Source organism: Emydura macquarii, unplaced genomic scaffold, assembly GCF_026122565.2.
Source record: "Emydura macquarii macquarii isolate MOO-44397 ecotype Brisbane River unplaced genomic scaffold, CSIRO-AGI_Emac_v2 contig_2473, whole genome shotgun sequence".
Classification (NCBI taxonomy): Eukaryota; Metazoa; Chordata; order Testudines; family Chelidae; genus Emydura; species Emydura macquarii.
The window spans coordinates 11418692-11439315 of NW_027132610.1; the positions used below are offsets into that span (position 1 = coordinate 11418692).

Sequence of the window (20624 nt, forward strand, 5' to 3'; positions counted from 1 at the left end):
GTGATGCACTCATATACAGTGACAAGTGCCCCAGAAAAAGCCTCTGAGTAAATTAATAATTCTGTCTTTAGAGCACGGTTCGAATAGGGTGCAATAAGTAAAGCATGGAAATCAAAATATCAAATAACTGCTCATTAAATGAACACTGTCTATTCCATGCATTGAATAAGGCAGGATCCTATGGAGAAAAAGTATGCCATCATTTAATTAAAGGCCATATCATAATTAAGGTTAAGATTTTGTCACAGGTATTTTTAGTAAAAGTCAGGAACAGGCTGCAGGCAATAAATAAAAATCCATTGAAGCTAGTGACCTGTCCAGGACTTTTAATAAAAATATCCTGGGGCGGGGGGACAAACAGAGGGCTGCTGGGGCTTGCAGCTGCTCTAGCCCAGCCGGTGCTTCTGTGGCAGGGGCTGACGGTGGCTGCTCCACCCCTACAGAGCTGACCCAACCCTACCGCTGTTGCAGTGAGCTGAGCCCGCTGTTTTGGCAACCTGGGCAACTGCTGCCAATCAGCTGTTCGAGGTGGGGAGGATGCCCCAGGCAAGCAACTGCTGGGGGGGAAGAGGTGGGAAATCAGCTTTGGGGGGGAAGGGCCCCAGCAGCCGCCACCAATCAGCTGTTTGGGGGGGGGGGGGGGGGGGAGGAATCCGAGCAACTACTTCTATGGCAGCCCTTAACAACTTCTCCAGGCCTGTCCCAGAGAAGTCACAGAGGTCCTGGAAAGTCATGATCCGTGACTTTCATGACCTCCGTGACAGAATTGTATCTTTAATCATAATACACAAAAGGGGGCTCAAACTAAGACTGCACAGACAAACTTAATTCTGGCATTTACTAACTTTTGAGTGCTTGATTTAGCAAGCTTAATAATGTTGGGTTTTTTCCTTCAATAACTTTCTTCCTTTTTTAGGAAGTTTTAACGGGTTTACAAATCAAAAACAAAAGCTAATTATTACAACAGTGAGCTTATTTTTTGTTCAGAGAAATATTATGCAGTAATATGATCATCAAATCTCTCTATTTAACAAGGTAAGCTCCTTTAAATCATCCAGGATGTGTTGTCTCTTGTGATTTTATTAAATTGAGTGAAATTACTGACTCAAAGTTCTTTTAATGTAGGTTTTTTTGATGTAACAGATATATAAACTATTCTCTCTGATTGCAGGCAGGTTGTTATAGAACGTTGTAAGACACTATGTACTTGAAAATTAGTCAATTAAAATTCTTTTTTAAATTAGAAATGGTTTCAATGTCTATCCCTGATATAAGTCCCTGAGAATTTCTAGTTTACCTAGCATACTTTCCCTTAAAAAACTTTTCTATCCCCTTTTGTTATGGGAAAGGCCTTCACAAACAAAAGTGGAAACTGACTGACAAGACTGGAAAAACAGAGAAAGTGACTAAACACAAAGTTTTATTAATTATGCACAAATTAAACAAACCGAAAACAAAAGGCGCTCTCTCTCTCGCCTCTTTTATTTCTACTAATCTTATATATTATTTGTTAAATTAAATAATAGAAAATGTAAATGTTCATGCAAATGAGATTTTTCAAGTTCATAGTGTCCTATTAAAGTTTTTTTCATGGACATATAACAGCACTTCTAATTTAGATGTGTTAATATTGGTAGACTTGGAAGAAGGCATTTTAAGGAAAAAATCTGAAAGACCAGAGGATGGCTAACTTTCATATTAGAAGCACTGGGAGTTTCAGGAGTTAACATGGGAAAATGCATGAATCACTGGATAGAAGAAAAAAATGTTTAAACAAATATAAAACAGCTCTCTGTGATCATAAGCATTTTTACTGAAAAAGATCAAAAGCAAAGCTAAGAAAGAAGTCAATAATATTTCCAGTATTCACTACTGTACCTCTTCACTATGTAACAATTAGAGCCTCAATTCTGCAAAGGCTTATACATATGAGTAATCCAACTGACTTCAAGGATACTACTTGTGTAAATCTGTACAGGACCAGGACCTGAAACAAGAGCAACCTAGCATATTTTTTTTTTTAAATAATTATTTCAGTATACACTTACCGAGACAGTGTTGTTTTTCCTGAGCCAGGCAGACCTCTTAAAATTAGGAGTAGTTTCTGTGACCTACATAACTTGTCTTCTGAAAACTGCTGAAAATAAAAATTGTGTATTCCCTCTATCTTGTAAGTTCTAGGATCTTTCCAACACTCTTCTCTGGTTTCACAGAAACCATTACTCATGCATCCATCGTGGTCACTATTTCCATTTCTGGAGACTTGTGTATTATGGATACCAATATGACCAGCATAACTACTATTCTGATCAAACAATGGACAGCTCCCGTTAGTATTGCCACTATTTCTATGGTAACCTGCATAATTCTTGTGAGAAGGTCCATCATTTTGTGGATGGAGACTATTTGGTTTATGTGGTGGGGAATTCAAAGTTGGAACATTTAAATGATAGTTGAACCTAGGAGGAAGAGGACCCTGAGGTACTATGAAAGATTGTGTGGGCTGCCATCCAGGCCTAAACTGAGGGACTGAATGGTTCCAGAATTTAGAATCCGCTTGCCAATTAAAATGATTCTCAGTTCCCCAGTAATTTGTTCCACTGTCAAAACATTTTGGTTCACTGCCAGTCTTCTGGCCACTTGGTTTGTTATAGTAACATTGTTCATTGTCATTATTTGATTGTGTTCTACCGTACCAGATATCTTGCTCATCCTCCTGAGATGTTTGACTGTATTTATCATATGGTATAAATTGTTCCTGAGACAGTTCAGTTTCTTTTTCCTGTAAGTTACCTTCTAACTCATCTTTATCACTTTCAAGCTCCTGAATTTCTTTATAAAATTGGCACAATTCATCATCTATTTCTGGTACATCACAAGAGAGAGTCTGTATTTTCTTTGCTTCCTCTTTCTCAATTTTGCTGTCAAGTACAGCATTTTGTTTCTCTCTGCCTGTGCTAAATTTAGTGCAATTCCTGGTTTCATCCTCTTTGTTTTCCTCCACAGGTTTGTAAACGGGTCCAATAAATGCTTTGCTTGTACCATATTCTTCAATTTCTACTTCACCTCCATTTACCGTGAATGATTTATTGCTAGTTTCTTTAATATTAGCTTCATCAACTTTTTCAGTAATGAAAGGGCATTTATTTTCTGTAACCTCAGTGTCTTTTATTGATACTAATCGAAGATTTACATTCTGCATGATCTTTGAATGAGTAGACTCAATAATCCCTGGCCCATTACCAGGGAGATCTTCACTGGATATTTCCAAAACGTCTGTATTTTCATTCTCTTTCTGCTGTATTTCCGGTTTTCCTTGGTCAAGGATGCATAAAGGTATCCTTTCGTTGTTTGTTCTCTCAGTGTCTGTTTTCACATTAGATCCCTGGAAACCATCATCACAGAATTTATCTTGAGCTGTTTCTGTTGATTTCATTTTTTTAGAACATGGTTCAATTGCCATTTCATCTTGACATTCCAAAGGTCTTACTTTACATTCAGCATGAAGCATCTTAAAGAAGAAAAGTAAGAATATTAACAGTACATTCACCTTAAAAATACATTACGCAAAAGCAGAAGTCATTCAAAGCTATAATTTGTAACCTAAAAGTTCATCTACCTTCACAACTAAAATAAGTTAGTTATTCATTTCATCAAAGAAAATACTCACTATGAGATAATGCAGTTTTGATTTTAAATAAAAGTTACCTATTTAAGTAGGTGTATAATAAAAACTATTTTAGCGCAGAGCTTTCCTTAAATTTCAGTGACAATATTAGCAATTTACTATCTGTACTAAGCTATTTTTAAAAAGTGAATTTAATGTTTCAGAAACAAATTAGTTCTGCAGCCTGAATACTGGCGTTCTCTAGTTACCCACAGTACATGTTCAGTATGGACATTAGCAGTGCAATTACTCTTACCTCACTGCCAACAAGCTTCAACTCTTCACACCTAAGAATTAGATAAACACATATCTGTGCTCAGTTGATGCTTGACCTCTCTACTCAGATTGCCAAAAAATGTCACTTACAGCCACTGTGATGTCATTTCTGTGATATGAACTGGATTAATCCAACTCATTTCACATAGGACACCGAACAGCTGTCAGATGCCAGTTATCAATCAATAATTACCTAGATCAGATTTAAAAATTAAAGCTGTAATCTATTATTAGTTGTATTACCATAGCACCTAGGAGCCACAGCCATAGATCAGGACTCCATTGTGAAAGGCCACTGTACAAATGGAGAACAAAAGGATTGTCCCTTCCTCAAAGAGCTTACAATCTACATATAAGACAAGAGACAACATACAGGTACAGACAGATGGAAGAGTACAAGGAACCAGTGACACAATATTGGTCAGCATGACAGGCAGTGGTCTCTAAATGCCACCATTATCACTCATCTGAGTGTCGTCCAGTCACCTGCGTATTAAGATACCTATCCCAAAAATGCATGGTCTTTCATGGCATTCCAGAGGTATACAGAGTAGATGGAAAGCAATAACAACTGCCTTATTTAAAAAAATGAGACATATGCTATTTCTTTGACATGAAATACTAGAATAAATGCATCAGACAAGATGGTGAAAAACAGTTTCAAGTTCCTACTAGAGAGTTAATTCTGCTAGTGTCTGTAACCTGTTAAATTTCTGAACTCTGCAAAGTGACAGGCACCCAATAACTGAACTAAAATAAAATTAAAGAGAACTCTCCAATTTGCAGGAAGAATGAGATTCTCTTATCTAAAGATGAAGTTTTAGATAGTTTTTATAGTCTCACCTTCCACTTACAGAAAAATAGTTATGCTGTATCTGAGGAGGGTTAGCGTCTACCCTCCCAAACGAATATGGAAATAAGAATAATTTTGCTAGGTGCATATCAGTCTCTTCCCTCTCCAAGGATGGGAAAGGAACTTTGCTGTTTTCGGTGTTGTGAGTTACTCTGGGGATAAAACTGGGCTGGGAAGGAAAGACTGGGCTCCTCTCTCAGAATGCTGATATTGTTGACTGTATATATGTGTTTGTCTCCCCAACTGTCACACACGCAGCAACCCCCAACTTCAAAATGATACAGGGAATGTGGCTCTGTATGTTAAAAACTATGTCCCTTTCTCTCTAAGGCTAGGGTGGAGGATGTTACTTTCTCCCCTCTCTCTGTGGTGGGGTGCAGGGTGTTGCTGCCTGTGTCAGTCTCTTCCTTCTCTCTGTGATGGGTTGGCTGGGGAGGGCTGCTGTGTCTCTCACAATCTCTTCCTTTTTTCTGGGGTGGGTTGGTTCAGGGGTGTTGCTGTGTGCGTCAGTCTCTCCCCTCTCTCTGGGGTGAGGAGGGTTGCTGTGTGAAAGGGACAGTCTTCCCCTCTGTGATAAGTTGGAAGGTAATGTACTAACGTGTCATAGCCTCTCTCCTCTGGGGTGGGTGTGAGTCTCTCCACTCACTGGAGTGGGGTTGGGAGTGTTACTGTGTGCATGGCAGTCTCTCCCTGGGGTGCAATGGGGAATTTGGCTGTGTGTGAGACAGTGAGTGAGACAGCGAGAGAAAGTCTCTCCCCTCTCTCTGGGGTGGGGTGCAGGGTGTTCCTGTGTGCAACAGTCTCTCTCTCTTTCTCTGGGCTGGGGGGTGTTGTGTGTGTGACCTCTCCCTCTGGGCTGGGGGATGGTGGTGTGTGTGTGTGACGGTCTCTCTCTGGGCTTGGGGGGTGTTGCTGTGTGTGTGTGACGGTCTCTCTCTGGGCTGGGGGGGTGTTGCTGTGTGTGTGTGTGACGGTCTCTCTCTGGGCTGGGGGGTGTTGCTGTGCGTGTGTGTGTGTGACGGTCTCTCTCTGGGCTGGGGGGGGGGGGTGTTGCTGTGTGTGTGTGACGGTCTCTCTCTGGGCTGGGGGGGTGTTGCTGTGTGTGTGTGACGGTCTCTCTCTGGGCTGGGGGGTGTTGCTGTGTGTGTGTGACGGTCTCTCTCTGGGCTGGGGGATGTTGCTGTGTGTGTGTGACGGTCTCTCTCTGGGCTGGGGGGTGTTGCTGTGTGTGTGTGTGTGTGACGGTCTCTCTCTGGGCTGGGGGGGGGGTGTTGCTGTGTGTGTGTGACGGTCTCTCTCTGGGCTGGGGGTGCTGCTACTGACTCAGTTTCTGTCGTACTGGGCTTCAGCCGAGCCGGCCCGGCCCGTTCCCGCTCCCCCATCGCTGCGCCCTCCACCCGGCAAGGCACTCAGGGACCCCCGCCTCACTCGATCGCCCACTCACACGCGGGGGGAGGCGGAGGCGCCCATCTCATCACAACCGCGGCGGGGTGAGGGGACCAACCTCCGGGCAGAGACAGCACCAGTGTCCCGCGGCCTGGCCTCCGGCTCGCAGCGCAGTCCAGTCCCAGGCGGTGGGGGGAGGGGAGGGGAGCGCCTACCGCTCTCAAGATGGCGTCACCTCCCTCAGCAGCAGCAGCCGCCCGGCGCGCCGGGCTGAACGCGGCCTGTTGTGGGGCTTGTAGTGAAGCCCCGGCTGGGCTTCGAACTACAACTCCCAGAATGCCCCGCGGACTGCCCAGCCGTCGCAGCTGAGCCGGGGAGCTGCAGCCTGCTCAGGTCTGGGCTGAGAAAGCAAAGGCCCTTAGAGAAGCGGAGGTAGAGGCTGCCTTCAAGTGGCGCCCTGGAAGGCAGGCGGAGGTGGAGGTCTCTCGTGGGGGGTGGCTGACACGTGGGTGATGCCTTCTTGTATATTGAGGAGTCACAGGGAGACCTCTGCCTTGTGGATGTCATAGCAAATGACAGGCGGGCACATGGAGAGGATTTTGTCACTAGGATGAGGATCCCTCCCCCGTCGCTTGTTGAGGTTCCTTAACTGGGAAGACGGGAGCGCCCCTTGTTCCGGAGGGGCTTGGTTTTTAGAGCCACTGTTTGCAGTCTCCCGCGCTGTGAATGATCTGTCTGCTGGTGGAAGTGATTTTGCTGCATGTGTCTCAGTCTCTTGCCCCACGCATGCTAGGGAAACGTCAGTGTGGGTTTTTCAGATTGGGACTGCAGACAAGTGAGCAAGTGTGATTTCTTTAAATGATAAGTATTAACATGTTAAAAGAAAAGAAGTCTTTTCATATGTTGAAATCGTAGGGCATGAAAACAGTTTCCAATCCGTGATTGCTGTAGTTTGGTTTTGCTTCCTAAAACTCTTTAATGCTGAGTTATTTTTCTTAAAAAATAAACTACAATCAGGGCTGGGTTTATACTTTATGCACTCCTAAGCACAGCATCTTCAGCACCCTCCTGCCTACAGCTGACCTTCCTGTTTTCCGTGCAAGGAGGGAGATGGCGGAAAGGGAGAGGCCAGGTGGGGGGCAAGGAGGGAGAGGAGCTGGGGCAACCAGCTTGGCCAGCTTCAGGGAATATGCTCACCCCTGGGCTCTGTCTGGCTTCCTTCCAACCTGGCCAGGGGCTGGGGCTTCAGGGGGAAGAAGAGGAGCAGGGCAGTGGGACACCAGCAGAGAAGAGAAGGACAGAAGCAGGAGTCAGGGCCAGAGTTCTGGAGTTTGTGTGGGGCCCCCAAATTGATCAGGGCCCCTGGGCACAGGCCTTGTTGGCCCATGTGATAATCCACCACTGTTTAGGCACCCCTAGAATGCCAGCACCCCAGGCACATGCCTATTACACCTAATTGGAAATCCAGCCCTGACTACAATGGTAGATTCTGGCTAGTAATAGTCCTGTCAATATGAATTTGGATGCAGTCTAATTTTCTTTTTCCCCCAGTGGCTGTTTATATCTCTTCAGCAGACTAACTTTCTTTTACTATGTAAAGGACATAATCAATTTTCTTTTGCAGAGAGTTCTGAAGTTTAGATTATTCCTTTTGTTTTAGTTGTTGGTCTTGTGCTAAAACAGATTATATTGGCTCTCTTTCATATTTTTCAGAACTGTTCCTCTTTCTCTAGCTGTTCATGAAAAGCCTGGTTTTCTGATCCTACTCTCTTGCCACACTCCTAGCATTTTTTAGTACAACCACTCTGTAAACAAGTCCTTTAGGCTCTCATATTCCCCACCAATGGTTACTAGAGGTCAGTCACTAGAGTGATCACACTTCATTTTCAATAAATTTACAGCCATCCCATATCTCCAGCTCATTTGAACAACAGCCCCATGCAAAACTTTTTAAATGTTCACAGCTGAATACCAACCCAAGCACATACAGCTGGGATCCACTTCTGCAGCAATAGAAAACACAAAGATCATCTCTACAAATAAACAATTTTGATGTTAAAAAGCATTGGGGTGTAGCATACCTCGCTCAAATCCTCAAGCTGGCTGCGTGTATAATGGTCTGATCATCATGACAGGAGTCAATTATATTTGAATATGTGACAAAAAATATAGTTCAGACCCACCCAAAAATGCTAAAATTGACTATTCTACTAAGAAGTGAATCACCAAATTATTAAACTGTTAAAATATAACAACTTGTGGTCATTGCCAACCTAGGTTTGATTTTAACTGCTGACTGGTGCCAAATTGTATTACCAAATCCCAGGACTATCTAGGTCCTAAACATGGGTTAAGTTTTTAATTTAGACATTTATTTTAAATTTTCAGCAAAACAGTGTGTAGAAAATTTCTATTGTGTTAAGCCAGTTGAGATAAATAAGGGTCAACTAAACAATTATAAATAATGTGTTTATAAAAATTATTGGTGAAATACTGGTCCCATTGACTTAAATTGGAGTTATGCTATCAATTTCAGTGGCACTAAAGTAGAAAGGATTCCATTCATCCATTTTAAACATGCAGATATAATGAAAGATACATTTATAGAAACAGAAGTCTCTTTTTTTGATCTAACCAATAAGCAAGCTTTCCAGAGATTCAGTAATTCCAGATTTACATTGGCATAGATGACAGCAGAATTTGTCCTGAGAACAGACCATTTTGGATCATAGGGCCTGAGGAAGACAAACACACAAGAGCAATGCTTTACTTATATTGGCAAAATAATAACTGTCATAGCACAGTTACATACCCTGATTACAGCAGATAAGGGGAGAAAATACTTGTACTACAGGACTCTTTAAGCTAGTGAAGAAAGGCATATCCACTGACTGGAAGATGAAGCCAGGTAAATTCAAATAAGGCACACATTTTTAGCAGCGAAGATGATTAACCATTGGGACAAACTACCAAGGGAAGTGATGGATTCTCCATATCTGGATGTTTTCATATCAAGAGTGGATGCCTTTCTGGAAGATATGCTTTAGTCAAACATAAGTTATTGGGCTCAATACAGCAGTAACTGGGTGAAATATAATGGCCTGTGGTATACTGGAGGTCAGATTAGATGATTTAATGGTCCCTTCTGGTCTTAAACTCTGGATCTATGAAAAAGCTTGTTTAGCATCAAGGTCATTTAAACAATAATAGTTTGCAGTATTTTAAGGAGAAAGGACAATTGGCCAGATGTTCAGTTGCCTTCAAGGAGCACATTATGCAGGGCTGGGAAAGTGGGTTGTAAAGCTCACCTTTCACTCCCCTGATTTTGGGCTGGCTGTGTGCTGGTCCAGTCTTAAATATACCAGAGAATACCCTACATGGGATGGTATTCCTGTGGCCAGATGCTATTAGGGATGTAGAACAAAGCAGCTGCACCACTTCCAAGAAACTGGTCCCCTTTATTAATTTTCATTTACATACCAAAAAAAAAAAAAGGCATTCATGGCTTTTAAAATAAGAACATAAGAATTGTCATATTAGGTCATCCAGCACAGTATCATGTCTTCCTACAGTGGCCACTACTAGATGCTCCAGGGAGAACATAGGCGGCATGTGCCTCTTGAATTTGGGGAGGCTAACTCCAATCTGAGGCCCCGCCACCTCTCTGCCTCCTCCCCCGAGGCTCTGTCCTCATTCCACTCCTGCTCAGCTCCCTCCCATGATGCACCCTTCCCCCACTGATCGCTCCTCTTGGCCCCCCCAATCTCATTATGCTTATTCCCACCCTCACTCCACCTTCTCCCCCAAGTTCCCCGCCTCCGCCCGCCACTTGCTCCTGTGGGGAGGGAGAGCGGGGGGTGGGAATGGTACAGGGCCAGAAGAGGCAGAGTGAAGGCAGGGCCTCAGGGGCAGAGCTTCTGGCAGTGGCGGCTGTTTGTGGATGCTTATCCTCCCCATGCCTCTTATACCCACTGCCCATGAGAGGGAATGAGCATTGTGCCATCTCTTAAAAATGTGTTTACAATTACTTGAGAGATCTGTGTTTTTGTACCATCTTCTCTAGTCAGGAATATGCTTACTTGGTTAGCTAACACCTGGGGTGTCACTATTTTTCCAGAGCCAGGCCTACTCTGGTTCAAAGAATTGGTTCATACTGTTACTTATGCTTAGGGCTCCAGCATGGCCTACACTAGGATACAGAGAATCGGCGTGAATAGATTCTCCCCCATGGATGGCATGTGTACCCCCCCCCCCCTTCGGGGACGCTAACCGCCTGCCCCTGCCCCTTCCATCTGAGGCCCTGCTCCACCCAGCCCCTTTCACCCGAGGCCCCATACCATCATCCCCCTTCTGCCCCCACTCTGCCCATTCTGGCCTCCCTCACTCCTGTCAGCCAGCAGGCAGAACAGCCCTGAACTCTTGCCAGCACCCAAAGCAGCCCCAAACCCTGGCTGGTGCCTGGAGCAGCCCTGAACACTGGCCGGCCTGCCAGTACCCAGAGCAGCCCTGGCCAGCCCGCAAGCAGTCTGGAGGAGCTATACACAGGTTTCTCAGGCTTGGTTGTGGTGAAGAGGAAAATTAGCCATGATAACATGAAGCCGTGGCTGGCCCGAGGAGCTCTGAGTCCCACTACAGCCCCCCAACCTCCATGACCTGCTGCCCATGAGGGACAGGAAGAGGTAGGGCTACCACGGCCCAGGCATCTGGCCTCCCCAGGTCTATTATATGCTCACCCATGTCTTCCTCTATGAGATGTCTCTGTCTGACCAGCGTGCTCCTCCATTTGTGTCAGTTTTCCCCCAGCCCTTATTTTAAAAACTCCTCTGCGACCTTTTTAATTTTACATGCCAGTGATCTGGTTCCGTTTTGATTTAGGTGGAGCTCATCCTTCCTGTATTTCTGATTTAGTCCCTACCTACTTGTGCTATTAGTTTGTACTCCTCCTTCGCATGGTCTCTAATGGAAAGATATGTAAAATTAGTACTGGCAAATTACATACAAGAACCACTGTAATTAAACCACTTGCCTTAAAAAAGAAACATCTAAACTTTCATATCACACCATTCCATAAATGGTCATTTGCAAGAGGGGAAAAAGGTCTCAACATGACCAGTTCAGTTACTATATGTTGCAAGCACTTCACCGTATTAGCTACTTCTGTGCCAACCATTCCCTATATCTAGACGTTAGTCCCAGTGAGTAGGGTGTAGCTTTACCACTTATGTCCAAAGGTAGCATTGCTCTAATGGAGACAATTGAGGTGTGGTCACTGTTTATCATCTTCTATGGCTAACTTTCCTCTTCACCACAACCAAGCCTGAGAAACATGTGTATAGCTTCTTCCAAGAGATCAGGGCTGGCACAGCCTCCACTGAACTCCAGGAAATAGGGCGGGGCCTCTCCAACATACTCTTCACCTGGGCTGGAACAGTCTTTTCTTTAATCACACTGCTGCCTGCAAACATGTAACCTGACTGCTCTAATAACATTTTGGAGCCCACAGCAAAATGATGTGTAAAGGAGCTCATTTTAAAAATCTGTTTTGGGGTAGGGAAGAGATTTATAAGAATGAGCTCTAATCATTTAAACCTACAGGAACTTTCAGGAGAAGGAAAATAGAAATGGTTCAAAGAATTGTCCTTTTCCAGTGGAAAAAAATAAAACAAGATGACTGGTTGGTAGGAGAGTGATACAAGCTCATTTATTTATTATGAATGCAAGCAGGACTATTACTTTAACTGGAAAAGGGGATTAAAATGTCCATTTTCAAAAGGAAGAAAAATCCTGATTCTTTTCACACACCAGTTTTTCACTAGTCTAACTCTACTGAAGTAATTGGAGTTACTCCTGATTTTTTAAATATAAAAAGATTTTGGGCACAAAGGGGAAAAATCTTTGACTACTGGTACAGTTGATTATTTGTCCCTAAAGAACTCCCCCCCAAAGAAAAAGATATCTTATCTTAAATCATTACTGCTGAGGTCCCTTGGCAAGCTAAATCATCAACATTAACCTTTTAGATAGGAAAACAGTGTACTATATTTTGCTTCCTCATTTGTGCCTTTTGCAGCTAGTATCTGGAGATGAAAAATCTCCAGTGCCTTTTGTTATAACAATAATTTTTTGTCTCATTTATTTCATGTTGGGAATTCTCTCAATACCTAAGTACCTGATTAAATAAACCACATAATGTTATAATTGACAATACCCTAAAATGTTAATTTTTTTTAACTTCAATGAGGGTAATAAAATACATTTTTCATAATGATATGACTACAGTTGCTTCAGCTCGCACATAGAAAACTGCTGTACCTGGTTATGATATAGATAAAAATTGACCTCCTGGAATATGCATCCCCAAGCCACAGTAGTATGAACTTATCTCCAAGCTCTGTCCCAGCTGCATTAGAAGCCCTTCAAGGAGCACAGTGGGTAGCTAGATAGGTAGTGGCTTTCAAGGAGCCAGCCACCCAGCAGACGCACATTTGCAATAGGAGAATTGGGAAGGGAAAGTAGAGGAGACGAGATGGAGAGGAAGGTTAAATCTGGCCGTGGTGTTCTTGTCCTTTATCCCAAGCCTTGCCCCATCCAGGGACCATGCAACCACTAGGCAAACTAGGTGGTCTCCTAGAGCAGCAAAATTTGCGGGGAGGGGAGGGGACAAAAAACTGAATGAACTATTCATGAAACTACATAGTAAACAGGCTTCAGCAGTGGGAATGCAAGGTCTAGATCTACTGATATACAGCCATATTTACTGTTATACATATAGATTTCCATGTATTTACATTATAATCTTTCCCAAAATTTCATATTATATTCCTTGTTCTGTTTCTGTTAACGTGGCATCATGGCAGATAGAAAAACATTGTCTGGGGCACAATGCCTCATAAGTAGATGCACAAGCTCTTGCAAAAGGCATTTCTAACTTTAAGTTTGTGGTTTCTCTTGTTGTGTGGTATGACATCCTCTTTGAGATCACTATGACTAGCAAACAACTTCAGTCAAAGCAATCTGATGCCATTAATCAACTGAGAGAAACTGAGAATACATGCCGTTAATCAACTGTGAGAGAAACCAAGACATTTCTTGTAAAATGCAGGAGTGATGAAGGGTTTGAGAAAACAATGGTAAATATACGTGAACTTGCTAAGGATTTGGAGATACTGTCACACTTTGAGCCAGATCCAGTCCATATTAGGAGAAAGAGGAAGCAGTTCACATAGGAAGCAGACAATAAGCCTATTCAGAGCCCAAGGAAAAATTCAAAGCGAACTTTTATTTTGCAGTCTGACACAGCAATACAATTGGTTGTAAGAAAGATTCACACAGATGCATCAAATTAGTTCTGTGTTTGGCTTTCTCTATGATGTTCACAGTTTGCAGAATAGAACATCAAAGCAAATCATGGAACACTGCTTGAAGCTAGAGCAAGCTTTAAAACACCGGGACTCCAAAGATATTGATGCTTCAGATTTGTGCAGTGAATTGCAAGCCATTGCAATACAAGTTTCAAAGTCTGCATCACCACAAGATGTATTTGAATGCAAAAATAAGCTGAGATAGTGTCCCCAACACATTTATTGCTCTCCACATCCTCCCTGTTTCTGTGACCAGTGGTGAGCAAAGCTTTTCCAAGCTGAAGTTGATCAAAAAATACATTTGTTCCTCAATGATACAAGAAAGTCTTGTTGAACTATCCACCTTGTCACTAGAACACGGAATTGCACCAAACGTTGACCAGAAGGAACTTGTTTCTACATTTGCTAAACTGAAAGCACAGAAAGTTAAATTTTAAATTCTAATGATCAACTTTGTTGCAACAACATATAGTATCACATAATGTGAGCTATATTACACATTATAATGTGCATTTCTTCTAGTACATATCCTGTGAAAAACGTAGAGCAATGAGAATGTACAATCAGTATCATATCCATTGTCATGTAAAATAAATCTGTAATTATAAATGCAGAATCATACTAACGCACAATATTCATTTTTGAAAGTTAATTGTGGGGGGGAGGAGGGTGCAAGGCTGAAGGTTCATCTTGGGCGTCTAATACTTTTGCACCAGCCCTGGCCCTCTCCCCCAGATTGGGAAACACTGTGCTAATAGTTCTTCCTTAAAACCCTGACTAGTTAAAAATGAAAAAAGACTATTCAAAGTGTTGCAGTTTACCTAGATCTTGATCCTGCAAAGGCTTTTGCATGTACTATAATTAAACTACTCGTAGTGCATAAAGTTAGAATGTTTGTAAGGCTTTACAGTACCAAGGTTTTAGGGATGTCTACCTGCCAAATTAAGGTATAATTGTAGCACACAGATGTATCCACACTAATTTTAATCTAACTAGTGCAGGTAACAATAGTAGTGAAGATGCAGTGGCATGGACCTAGCAACGGCCAGCAACCTGGTACCCACCCGCTGGCCTTGTATGGGGATAGATAACATACCCTGAAGCCCATGCTGCTGCATCTTCACAAACATTGTTAACTGTGCTAGCTAGATTCAAGCTATCCTGGATATGTTTACATTTGAGGTGTAGGCATACTGTTAGATGGTAAATTTCCCAAACAGGGACCTGTCTTTATGTATTCCTTTTATGCACATCTACAGTACTGTAAAAATAGTAATATAAAAATACTGACATAGGTCAAAGGTGCAGGAAGTAACCACATCAAGGTCACCAACACTAGGACTGTTTCATTTTTAATAGCTTTAATCCATGTATGCAGTCTAGTGAGGAACTAGAAGTCCCAATGCATACACAAATAGAACTAAATAATGAAGTCTAGGTCTCCTGGTATGGTCTGTCTGGCACAAATGCTGATGCTGTGCTAATTTATTTAGATTTATTAAAAAATCTATTCCCATTGCCCAAGACTCTGGGCATGTTTACAACACTCATTTTCTTCATTTAAGGAGATAAATCATGAATCATACATCATCTGGGGATAAAGGCTATTCGCAGTCAACATGTTGGTTATCATTAATGAAAAATAAAAATACAGATTGTTTAGATTGGTACTTTGGAACAGCTATTCATATGCACACTGTACTGTACAAAACAGTATGCATATCTGGACTTTCAGTTTCTCAGACCAACAACCTATCTATTGAAACATGCATCAATAAACATTTACAAATAAATAATGTATTTCCCTTTTATAGTAACTGTCATTGAAAGACTATCAGGGATCTCAAAATGCTTTACAAATATGAGCAGATATTTGCTCCTCCAGATGAAGAAATGAAGCAGAGAGAGGCTAAGTGACAGGGCCAGGGTGACAAAGCAAGTTAGTTTAAGAACTGGAAATAGAAATCAGAAATCCTATTTTTCCAGTTCCCTAATCTAACTTGCCTCCATTGTGACATAATTTTTAAATATTTTTCATTTAAAACTGATAAGTTATTTTAGCACTGATACTGCATTTTACATGCTGGAGTATTTCCCCCCTAAAAAGTAAAAATTAATGTTGTATGGTTACTTTTGTATATAAATGTGAATTTTTTAAGTCTATCTGCTGGATATTACACAAAACTAGAGCTTATACTAACCTTTTGTGCACTTATGCTGCTGTACATTTCGTGGAAAATGTTAAAAGGGGGAAGTGTAAAAATTATGTATTTGTATTTTTGCCCTGGAGTCAAAACATTTGAAATTGACTGCTCATTCTGATACTATCCTAGGGATACTATCCTAGGGATGGTCACATTTGTTTTACTTGATGAAATGTAGTATTTATTAGAGCTCAGAATAGTGGAGGGAAATATTTGAAAATATTTATTTTAATAAACAATATTTTGATTTTATCATGTTAGTGATTTGTATGCACTTAATTATACAGTGCAGTAGAGACTGCATATGCACAGAGTGCTGAATTAAGGTTCCATGAGCAAACTTAATTCTGGCATAAGAATGGTCCATCCAGCCCAGTATCTTTGGTCTTTTTAATCACGTCACATGAAAGGTGTTCCATACCTTTAATCATTTTAGTTGCCCTTTTCTGTACCTTTTCCAGTATATCTTTTTTGAGATGGGGCAACCAGATCTGCATGCAGTATTCAAGGTGTGGGATTTATATAGTGGCATGATGATATTTTCTGTCTTATTATCCATGCCTTTCTTAATTGTTCCCAACATTCTATTAGTTTTTTGACTGCCACTGCACATCGAGCAGATGTTTTCAGGGAACTATCCTCAATGACTTCAAGATCTCTTTTGAGTGATAACAGTTAATCCCAACTATACATACTAAATTATGTTTTCCACTGCGTATTACTTTGCATTTATCAACATTGAATTTAATCTGCCATTTTGTTGCCCAGTCACCCAGTTTTGTGAGATCCCTTTGTAACTCTTTGCAGTCTGCTGTGGACTTAACTATCTTGAATCCTCTGCAGACTTGGCACCTCACTGTTTACCCCTTTTTCCAGATCATTTATGAATGTTGATCCTCACTGGTCCCCGTACAGATTCCCAGGGGACTGTGCTCATTACTGATTCATGAGAGGACCTGCCCTCTTATCTCATGACTGCTTACAAGCCTTTGATGAGGGACCTTGTCAAAGACTTTCTGAAAGTCCAAGTACACTATATCCACTGAATCACTCTTGTCCACGTGTTGGTGGACCCTCAAAGAATTCTAGTAGATTGGTGAGGCATGATTTCCCTTTACAAAATCCATGTTCTCTTCCCCAACAAATCATGCTCATCTATATTGTCTAATAATTCTGTTCTTTACTATAGTTTCGACTACTTTGTCTAGTAGTCAAGTTAGGCTTACTGGCCTGTAATTGCCATGATTGCCTTCAGAACCTGTTTAAAAAATTGGCATCACATTATTTATTCTCCAGTCATCTGGTACAGAAGCTGATTTAAGTAGTAGGTTACATAACAGTTAGTAGTTCTGCAATTTTTATTTGAGTTCCATTACAACCCTGGGGTCACCAATTGGTCCTGGTGATTTATTACTATTTAATTTATTAATACATCCCATAAATTCCTCTAATGACATCTCATATGGAACAGTTCCTCGGATTTGTCACCTAAAGAAGGGTTCAGCTGTGGAAATCTTCCTCACATCCTCAGCAGGTTTGTTGCAAGTTTGTCACAGGTTCCCATTGACGTCTGTGTTGGGCTCCTTGCTGGGCCCCTCAGGTGTCCCAATTTGTGCCCCTCAGGGGCAGCCTCTGAGGTTGTTGCCTTTGCTGGGTTTGTCAGAATAAAGCTGCCTTGTTAAAAGTCTCAGAGAGGCTACCTGACACGGGGCTGTCGCTATTTTTCTGTCTTGGGCTTTTCTAACCCTCTTCCCCCCCCTTGTTGCTCTTCCTCATGTATACTGGGTTTTGCCCCCTTCACAAGGTTCAGCTTTGGCTGCCTGCCTCCAGGATTGGCAGCTCTTGTAGCTGCAGGTGGGTGTGGCAGGTCTGTTTGTTTGCTCGCTTGCAGGTAAAGAAAGTTCCCCTCCCCTTCCTGCCTAAGTCCTGAATGGGGCTTATAGACCCCATTACAAGATTCAATTTCAGGTTCTGGAAAGGAGTGTGCTTTAGTGGCTATAGGCTCTTCTACCTCATCTGTATGTTCCTCTGTTCCTAGCCTCCCCCCAATTCCTGCCCTCATCACTCTCTGGTCCCATCCATCTCTCCATCATCATCCCAACTTCTGTCACTATCCCTCTCTTCTGCTACCCACCACCATCCTGCTTCCTGTACTTGTCCTCTCTGCTCCTATACCCACCACACCATATTCCTATCACTTTCAACTCACCTTTGTTCCCCCTTCTTCTCTTGCTCTTTCATTTAGGTCAGGTTGCTTCTCCTTCTCCCTTTGCTGCCTGGGTTCCAGCTGGGGAACATAGAGAGCACAGGTGAGATTGTTTCCCTACTCCCAGCTCTGATACCTGGTACCACAGTAGCCCCCAACCGCTTTGAAGAACTTTTGCAGAAAAAAGTTCCAGTCAGCCCTTGCAAGGATGAATGGAGCATGCTCAGTCCAGTCAGCACATAGGAGCTCTGTGGGGATGGAGTATGCTCACTGCAGATGGAATCTGGCAACATTATTCTCTAAATATTTTAACAAACATCTGCTGAGCATATGCACCTTCATTTTTGTAGAAACTTATAACTTAGCCAGACTTGGGTGGATTTTCATGGGGGAGGGGGCAGCAAAAAGCAAAAAACATCAGTGACAGCCTCCACCCTTGCCAAATTTCAAGTCCCTGCACCATAACATGGGAGGCACTAGGTCTCTTCAGAGAAATGGTTGTAAGAATTTTTTAACAAGGGCAAAACAATGTATTTTCCCTTAGAAAGAGCAGAACCATTTTAGCTGAAACTTTCCAAAAGAATTCAGTCTGAAGCAGATACCCATCATCGAAAATTTCAGCCCAAAAGGTTAAAGTTCGGCAACGTTATAAGCTACTGAAAACAGAGTCTTATAATGGAAAGTGCAAGACACCTGTAAGTATAGGTAGGGCTTTAAGCTCCACCTCTAATAATAAAAACAAATAATCAAAAATACACTAGCAGCCACTGTGAAAGCAGATACAGAACTGTATCCTAGTATAGATTAGTATAGGACTGTAGCACGGGGCCTGGTCCGGCCCCATGGTTGTGGGGCTTCTTTGGGCCCTGGCTTGGAGGAAGGCCACTGCACCTTCCTACAAGGGGAACATTAGCATCTGGGATGAGTCTATCGCCCCGGTCCTGAGGCAGGGCGGGCAAGCAAGTATGCAGTATCCTCTGATCAGGAGAGCAGGGGACGGTAATCATTCCCAGCGTGGCAAGGACAAGGGGGAGGAGAGGGGGACACAGGCCCACCCAACTCCACTGCGTCCCAGCCCAGGGCCTAGCCGTGGCACAGGCGTTGCCACTGAGTCGGCGGGGCTCCCGCCGCAAAACACTGACAGGCTATGGCTATGGCTGTCCCTGGGCCACTTCCTCCCCATATCCCCAGGTACCTGTGTGTGCCAGATCCTCAGGGTTGCTGGGGTACACAGCCTGGAGTAGACCCGCCAGTCCCTCCTCATCCACAGGGGGCAAGGCAGGGAGCTCCCCTGCGAAGGGCAGCGCCTCTAGGTCACAGGGGCTGGCTCAGCCTCAGGCAGCTCCTCCAGAACCTATCCCATCTCTGGGGGCTCAGCATCAGGCAGCTCTTCCATGTTGGGTCTGGCCTTGGGGGGGGGGGGAGGGAGAGAAGGGAGGGAGGGCACGGCAGCAGGGATCTTCCAGCCCTCAGGCTCAGGGAACTCAGTCCAGTCACTGGGGCCCAGGCCCAGTCCTTGGGGCCTCTAGGCCTAGGCCAGTCTAGGGGGCCCAGGGGCCCAATCCAACCCTTAGGGGTTGGTCGCTTGGGCCGCTCCCAGGGCCCTCGCTCCAGGAGGCACTCACTTGGGGCAGCAGCCCAGCCCCGTTCAGGCCTTTGCTGCAGCCAGCAGAACAGTACATCTGCCTCCAGTAGCAGTATATCTCTCTCTGAGCTGTGGGGCCTGCTTTTTATACTCTCAGCCCTGGCTGAGGCTCCGTCCCTCTGTTGCCAGTTAGGTCCTGCCAGCCGACCAATCGCTAGCCGGCCTTCTGGTTGCCAGGCAGACTGGACTGCCGGCCCTTTTACTGTCCAACCCCATGATTGTGGCCCTTCCTTGGGCCCAGGCTCGGAGGAGGGCCACTGCACCTTCCTACAAGGGCTTTTAACAACTTTGGGTTAAAGCATTTCTACTGATGCCAGTCAGGCACCTTGGAAGGAGGCAGACTGCTTCGGCAGCCTCCAAGAATGCTAGATCTCTGACAGCCCATCTGTCAGCAAGGCATCTAGCTTCCAGACAGTGAAAGGTAAAGACGGGAACAATTATTTTCCCAACCTTCATATTTTTTTGGATAGTAACTGCTGTGTTCTTTGTTAAAATTAATATTGTTGGCTGTATATTCTGTAAATAACTGGAGTTGTCATTGTTAATGTATGAGACAGACTAGCAGTGATGTTATAGCACCAAAAGAGAAGGTTCCATGGCAGTTGGAGACAGAAAACTGTCAGGAAGCCATAAAAAAAGCTGGTGTCAGAAGCTCCTAAAGAAAAGGTTTGAGAAAAAAATATTGTTTTGTAACCCACCACACCTATTGCTGTTGTTGCCCAAGTGTTTTAATTGCAAAATATATCTAGATGTTTAGTATGTTTATCTGAGCAACTACTTCTATGCACTAATTTCATCCCGTAGCAAAATATATCTAGATGTTTAGTTCCTCGGATAGCAGTAGCAGTTAGTTATCCCAATCATTAATAAAGATCCCACAGCACTAGGCATTGTAAACAATTCAAGGACAGTACCTGCCCCAGACAGCTTACAATTTGAGTGATGTCAGACAGTCCTACTATTGCTGTCACATGGAAGAGCACATAAAGCACCTTTTCCTACTGTTTTCTCATAAGGGGCTCTAAT

The 20624-nt window shown here is 43.2% G+C and overlaps 1 protein-coding gene across 5 annotated transcripts in view; it reads right to left on the reverse strand.

Moving 5' to 3' along the window:
- LOC137162993 (NEDD4-binding protein 2-like 2) overlaps positions 1–6359 on the reverse strand; it is an 84364-nt gene extending 78005 nt beyond the window's left edge. For 3 of the 5 annotated variants that reach the window (XM_067562962.1, XM_067562963.1, XM_067562967.1), the window contains exons 1-2: positions 4187–4290; positions 2049–3511 (exon numbers count right to left, since the gene is read on the reverse strand). In XM_067562962.1, coding sequence (XP_067419063.1) covers positions 2049–3511; positions 4187–4189 — 1466 coding nt within the window. In that variant the 5' untranslated portion in view covers positions 4190–4290. Of the gene's footprint in view, positions 1–2048; positions 3512–3923; positions 3955–4186; positions 4291–6300 lie in introns of those variants that run through there. The other 2 variants (XM_067562964.1, XM_067562965.1) reach the window with 2 other exon arrangements.
- Positions 6360–20624: the final 14265 nt, after the last annotated feature.